Genomic DNA, 6,840 nt, shown 5'->3' with positions numbered 1-6,840 from the left:
GCAGGCACTGTTAAGGACAGCTGCATCCGGGCGCTCTTACCGCAAGCTGTCCTCCGAGCCAGGGGTCCTTAGGTAGGAGGTTCTGGGTGACTTTGGACGTCCGTTCATGCTTGGTGTAGGGACTGCTTAGTGCCGGGCCTTGCAGTTTTGATCTTTTCTTCTCCCCGAGCCGAGGCCTCTGCTGCAGCCATGTTACGCCAGATCTTCGGTCAGGCCAAGAAGCATCCGAGCGTAAGTTCGTGACCCGTTTTGCAGTGTTTTTACTTGTCCATTCTGTGTCCAGCTGCGACTGCCTCGGTTACCTGGGGACTTACTCATTCACAATTATTAATCGTTCTTCGGGTCTGGACCTTGGCTCACTTGTGATATTCTTTTAGTTGTCCCAAGCCCTTGAGTTCTGACCTTCCACGCCATGCATTGAGGGGTTTGGGCTGGCAGGCGGAAGGTGAGGGATACCTTGGAGGAAAATAAGCCAGTGAATGTTGGAACAGTCGGGTGGTTGCACCTTCTTGTAAGTTGGTCCGACCCCGGGGTAGTGGTGCGTCGTGTGGGTTAGAGATCAGCAGGTCAGGTTTCCTGTTTGTTATGCTGTCTCTTAAAGACCTCTTACGGCACTGCACCACCAGGCCTTGTAGCAGATACAAATGTCTGTAATCTTGGACTTCTCGGTTTGCTTGACGTCTTGAGATTTTGGGGGAGCTTGGTAGCGCAGAGGTGAATCAGAGTTGTTCTTTTTTGTGTAATTTTTTCCGCAGCACATCAACGTGCTTTGGTCCTAAAACCCAGTTACTCAGTCTTTATCTTAAACCCATTACCTAACTACGAATTAAGCATGGTGGTAATATGTCTTCAGAAATTTATGCCTGTAACCGATGTTTGTCATAGGTATGTTTATATTTGGTCTATTTATTTCACAGAACTTATGTTTTTCATAACCCCTATATCAAGGCAGGCCAAGAAGTTGTTTTACAAGCCTCGAGATAAAGGAAGCTGGGAAATTGAATGAGAACGTGTATAAATATTAAGAGAGGTGAAGACTTGACATATGTTCCTGGAAATTTAAAAATTTGAATCTAATTTTTTTCCACATTAAACCAGAACCCTCTTCACGTCTTTTGGAAATTACATTTCTTTCTTTTGAACACAGTTAAAAGAAATCGTACCTCAATTTAAGGTCTACCTTTATTAAAATTTTAAAACAAGGTAGAAAAATACCATTTTGAGACCTGAGAATCATTGTGTAGGAATTAACTCTAGCCTTTCTTTTATCAGTATCTAGGTATTTGAAGCTGGCTATTAATTCTTGCCTATTTTGTGTTTGGTTCTAGTTGATCCCCCTCTTCATATTTATTGGAGCGGGAGGTACTGGAGCAGCACTATATGTCTTGCGCCTGGCATTGTTCAATCCAGATGTCAGGTAAGTGCTTAAAAACGTTTAGTGGAACTTTGATGGTTTATTAAGCTGGTTTGGGAGCCACAGTCTTTAGGGAGGCAAAATCAAGTAGTAGAAAAAGCCTGTTTTATAGGCTTCTATAGGAAGTTCAAATCCTGTTGTCATTTTCTTTTCCTGGGTCATAAAATTGTCTAAATGTCTTTGAGTCTCATTTTTGTCATCCGTAGAGTAAACTGCTAATTATTTGGAGAATTCTTGTGAGAATTGAGATAACTATTTTTATAAAACACTTAATCAGAGTTGCTGATGCATGTAAATGTTTTTTGTCTGCTTTTTCTCAATAAAGAATGTTTCCTTTTGAAGTTAAAGAACCAACATGCAACAGAAAGATTGATGTATTGTTATTCTGTACTTTTCTATATATCACTTAGGGAAAGCCAAATGAATTTTCTTTACAGTTTTTAATGTTTTTATTTATTTTTGAGAGAGAATGAGCAGAAGAGGGAGCAGAGAGAGAGAGAGAGGCAGAATGAGAAGCAGGTTCCAGGCTCTGAGCTGTCAGCACAAAGCTGGATGCCGTGCTTGAACCTACAAACCACGAGATCATGACCTGAGCTGAAGTCAGCGCTTAACAGACTGAGCCACCTAGGCATCCCAAAAACGAAGTTTAAAGTTGCCTGTGAGAGGGATAGGGACAAATACACTGCCCAGGAGGCTCTCTGTTCAACTCTTTTTTTCTAATTAACTACATGGGATTGCTAAATAGAGTCTATCTCTGTTTCAACTCTACTGAAAACAACATCATACTCAATCTAATAGAAAATGAGATCTATTCAAAATATTAGCTCCTTAGGAAATAGAAAACTATTTTAAATAATGTTTTATTACTATAGTAGTTAATAATGTTTGTTTCTTTTAGTTGGGATAGGAAGAATAACCCAGAACCTTGGAACAAATTGGGTCCCAATGATCAATACAAGGTAAGCTATAAAATTGTTTCAGAATTGCTAGGAAGTATATTTTAATACGTTTTCTCATGTAGTAGTGTTTTTTTTTTGAAATTGGATATACATGTAAAATTCCATTATAATGAACTTTGAGGAAGTGCTAGATTGTTTTGTGAAATTAAAATGGCATATTTCCCTAGCAGAAATTTTTTTCTAAGGATTTTTTTTATTCACAGACCTTAGACTCTGGATGTGAAGTTAAGATAATGTTTTCATTCTACTGATTTTATGGGCAAAAGAGGTGATAGAGCTATCACATACCATTTTCTTAGATCTTGAATAGTCTAGTGCAGTGTTTTCAAACTTCAATGTACATGGGCCTCAACTGGAGAGGTGGTTAAAACACATATTCAGCTCCACGCCCAGAGATTCTTATTTAGTTGGTCTGTTGTGGAGACTAAGAATTTGCATTTCTAACAAGGTTTCAGGTGATGCTGATGCTGCTGGTCCATGGACCACACTTTGAGTAGCACTATTCCAGTGGATGGTTTGGTTGGCTGTTTTTTCTTGTTGGTATGGTTGAAATATTTCAGGTGAGGGTAATTAGGAAGAAATAAAATTGGTTGAAACTTAAATTTTACCATGAATCTTCTAACTAAACTTTTTAACGTCTTTCCGAAAAGTAATTTGTGGAACTACTCTTTCACAGAATGAGTTCATTGACTGAGACTTTATTTATTCTGTTGAGATATTGGCATATAAAATTATGTAAGCTTAAAGTATACAAGGTGTTGGTTTGATAAATTTTGTATTGCAATATGATTACTATAGTAGCATTAGGTACTACTTTTATCATGTCACATAGTTAACTATTGTGTGTGTGTGTGTGTGTGTGTGTGTGTAGAACAATTAAGACCTAGTCTCTTAGCAGCTTTGAAGTTTATAATGCAATATTATTGACTATAATTCCGGTGTTGTGTATTGGATCTCTAGGATTTATTTACTAGTTGCAAGTTTGTACTCTTAAGCAACCTCTCCCAATTCCCCCATCCCTGGCTCCTGGTAGCCACCATTCTACTACTTTTACATGTGTAGCTTTTTTAGATTCCACACGTAAATGATATCATGCCTTATTTATCTTTCCCTGGTGACTTATCTTACTTAGTATAATGCTCTTAAGGTCCATCTGTGTTGCCACAAATCTGAGACCATTTATTCTCTAAATATAACCTTCCTTATGTGTCAAAATTTTGCGTACAAAGACTAACTCTGGAAATGTTAAAACCAAGGGCAGCTTTATTAGGGTATAATTCACATTCCATACAACTTAACTATTTAAAGTGTATAATTCACCACATGCACTTTCCTTGGTCCTTCTACCAAATTCTGTATTAGAGTCTCTGGGTAGGGTGTAGTTCAAAAAGCTCTTCAAGTGATTATGATAATGAAGGCAAATTACCAGTGCCCTGGAACATGATAACACATGTCAGTATAAGGACATGTGAGTTGGAAATGGAATGTTGCTGCAACAAAAATCTAATTTGTTTGGCATGAATGGGCTGAGTAGCCATGACACTTATTTCAAGTCTGGAAAGATGAATCATTATGTAATGGCAAAATATCTGATAAAGTATAACCTGCTGTAACTTGGAAGGTAGACTGTGTCTAAAGAAGTTTGTTATAGAAAAAGATTTTGGAAAATAGGATGTTAGTAGACTGGTTGTATTTGCCAAGAGATGAACTTGTAGAAGAATTGGGCAATTTGCAAGCAGAAATAAAAGGGAACAAAGTCCAGAAAATAAGCCCAGAGTGAATGAAGCCTGCTACTGCTTCTAAACGCAAACAGTGAAGTAAACTAGATTATTTTCTTTATCATTCACTACTCACCTAAGAAGATTGGGGTTTGGGTTTTTTTTGTGGGTGTTTTTTGTTTTTTGGTTTTTTTTTTTTTTTTTGCCTATTAACATCAGGTTTAGCTTCATGACTGGAAAATCATCAGTGAGGGGACATGATATCTCCCATCTTTGAACCAGTGTGTGGTTCCCCCATTGTTCTTTGTCATCTGACCTGAGACCAAAATGGACATGTAAGAGTTATTCATTCAGCCCAGAATTGCAATGAAGAGAACATGAAGCAGTCAGCTTACAGATGGCATATAATGCGAGTGAAACATAAACCTTTGTTGTTATAAACCACTAAGTTTTGGGGGTTATTTGTTGCTCCTTTGCAAATCTAGCCAAATGTAGACAAATACGAGGGCTAAAATAGGATTTAATCATTAAAGACCCAGCAACACTTCTCACTTGATTAAATGCCCCAAGCCATGATCAGAATATGTTGTGCCTTCCCAGTTACTGTTCCAGAGACCTTCAAGGTAGCCACCATTAAATGGAGAAAAGGAATGGGGACATGGAAGCTGAAAACTAAAACAGTTTTGAAAATTAACTCGTTACTTCAACAGAGAATTTTGATGCTGACACATGGAAGCAAAAAGAAGCAAATACACCAGAAGCCTACTAGTTTTGAGAAAATTGGCAAAGATATTATGACCTTTCCACGTTGCATGAGTATAGGGGTTTGATCCTGCTTCTCATTCACTGGGGAGTCCTATAACTTGATCTTCAATTGTGTCTTTCGTAAAGTAAGAATGAATAAGGCCGTGATAGTTAAAATAAACATAAAGCATTGTGCCCGGTGTCTGGCATCCATTAGAAGAACCCAATCAGTGTTTATTTTCTTTATGTATAGCTTGTAGTTCTTTTGTAGTATTCTTTCTAATTTTGTCAACAATGTTAAGGATAGCACACAATTAGTTTCTTTTAAAAAAATCTCCTTTAGATTCAGTTACTTCATAAGAATACTGTCAGAACAAAGATCATTGCACTGGGTTATTTGCACTTAGCTGTCTATACAACTTTGTGTATATCTCAAGGATAAGCTTTACAACCTGAGAGTTTTTCTTTTTTAAAAAGCTTAAGTAAAATAAGAATTTTTCAGTTAGAAATCAAGAAGTTAGGGTATGTTTGGAAAAATAAAGAAAAGGGTTTGAAGAAATAATAGATACAAATTTATGAGCTGCTTAAAAACCCTGAAGAAAGTGTTGATGATTCTGCACTTTTAGTTCTTTTGGAGTTAAATAATGTGGTCTCCAAGTAATTATAACACAACCTCGTCAGTGTTCTAAACCCAAGATTATAGCCTTATTTGAGCTTATGTTTATATCCTAATGTTTTCTCAGTAGACACTCTAGAGATGTTTAAAATACAAATCATTTAAAAAAAAGTTATTGGAGAGGCAGTTTTTTTCTAAAGCAATCATAGATTTATTTCTAAAATTAATTTCAGTTGAATATAAGGAATTTTTTGGAAATTACAGGCTTCCAAATATGTATTATTTAAGTACAATATGGTTTTGAAACAAAAATACAGTATTATTTAAGAACTTTGGTGCCAGAAGTGGTCAGATGGTCGGATTTTGGTGCAATCTGGCTTAAGAAATTAAGGGAACATACTAACACTGTTCTTTTGAGGTAGATTGAATATTTTTACCTTACCAAAATCCTTAAAGGACTGGAATTTCAGTGTCTTTCTTTGGATGACTTTTATATTGTTAAATATCTGTAATAAAAATTCATGTCTGTAATTGTTACTATAGAAAGCTGAATAAAAATAATTCTAAAACTTCTGTACCATCTCTGTGTATTTGATAGATTATCTAAAATATCTTTTTTCTTTTCCAAGTTCTACTCAGTGAATGTAGATTACAGCAAACTGAAGAAAGAAGGTCCAGACTTCTAAATGAAATGTTTCACTATAAAGCTGCTTAGAATGAAGGTCTTCCAGAAGCCATCCGCACAATTTTCCACTTATCCAGGAAATATTTCCCCTCCGAATGCACGAAGTCATGTTGATGTATTGTGTTGGGGTTTACACTGACTAATAAATATCTGAAACTTGATATGTGTCACTTTTTAATGCTGAAAATCTGCTTTCAACTTTATAACTAGGGTATAGGAAATAAACTTAGAATTTAAGGAATTTCTTGAGTTTCCATCTGTTTATAATTTGAAAAGAAGACCTTAAACTGTTCAAACACTTTTTACTTTTTGTATAGGCCCTTGGTAACTTCACTAGAGTATATTTAACAACTGAAAGTGGATATTATGCAAAGGTAGATTGGGAAGAGTATTCAAGTGTCTTTGGCATTGGCAAAGTGGAAACATCTGGATTTCTGTTACTGACAGATGTCAAAGTATGTGCAGTTGTTAATGATTTTTACCATGGCAGTCTTTATTGTGAAGATTTTCAAGTTTATCAGAAATTGTACTTGGGTCTGAGCTCGTGGCCATTTTGTTTTTGCTGTGCTGGCGTAATCACACAACAGACTGCCTTTTTTAGTTCCTTATCTTCATGAGATCACCAAACAAAGTTACATTTAAATACTGATGTCTTGTGTTAGCATTTATGTATATTTGATGAGTTGCAGTTTTCAGAATTTGCA

General features: G+C 36.2%; 1 protein-coding gene across 1 annotated transcript; it reads left to right on the top strand.

Moving 5' to 3' along the window:
• The first annotated feature begins 67 nt into the window (after positions 1–67).
• Positions 68–6,297, top strand: NDUFA4 (NDUFA4 mitochondrial complex associated). The gene is made up of 4 exons (XM_003982803.5): positions 68–231; positions 1,329–1,417; positions 2,313–2,373; positions 6,081–6,297. Exons 1-4 carry the CDS (start codon positions 190–192, stop codon positions 6,135–6,137), a joined length of 249 nt encoding a protein of 82 aa, XP_003982852.1. The 5' UTR covers positions 68–189; the 3' UTR covers positions 6,138–6,297.
• The last annotated feature ends 543 nt before the right edge of the window (positions 6,298–6,840 follow it).

This window comes from Felis catus, chromosome A2 (assembly GCF_018350175.1).
Source record: "Felis catus isolate Fca126 chromosome A2, F.catus_Fca126_mat1.0, whole genome shotgun sequence".
NCBI classification, from domain to species: domain Eukaryota; kingdom Metazoa; phylum Chordata; class Mammalia; order Carnivora; family Felidae; genus Felis; species Felis catus.
Note: the sequence above shows the minus strand (reverse complement) of the source record. Positions and strands in the feature narration are given on the sequence as shown.

What these genes read in the sequence shown, in the direction of transcription:
- NDUFA4 (XM_003982803.5), top strand. Translation starts at nt 190, where the DNA reads ATGTTACGCCAGATCTTCGGTCAGGCCAAGAAGCATCCGAGC. An exon ending in AGGCCAAGAAGCATCCGAGC is followed by an intron (nt 232 to 1,328) that starts GTAAGTTCGTGA and finishes GTTTGGTTCTAG; the next exon opens with TTGATCCCCCTCTTCATATT. An exon ending in GTCCCAATGATCAATACAAG is followed by an intron (nt 2,374 to 6,080) that starts GTAAGCTATAAA and finishes TTCTTTTCCAAG; the next exon opens with TTCTACTCAGTGAATGTAGA.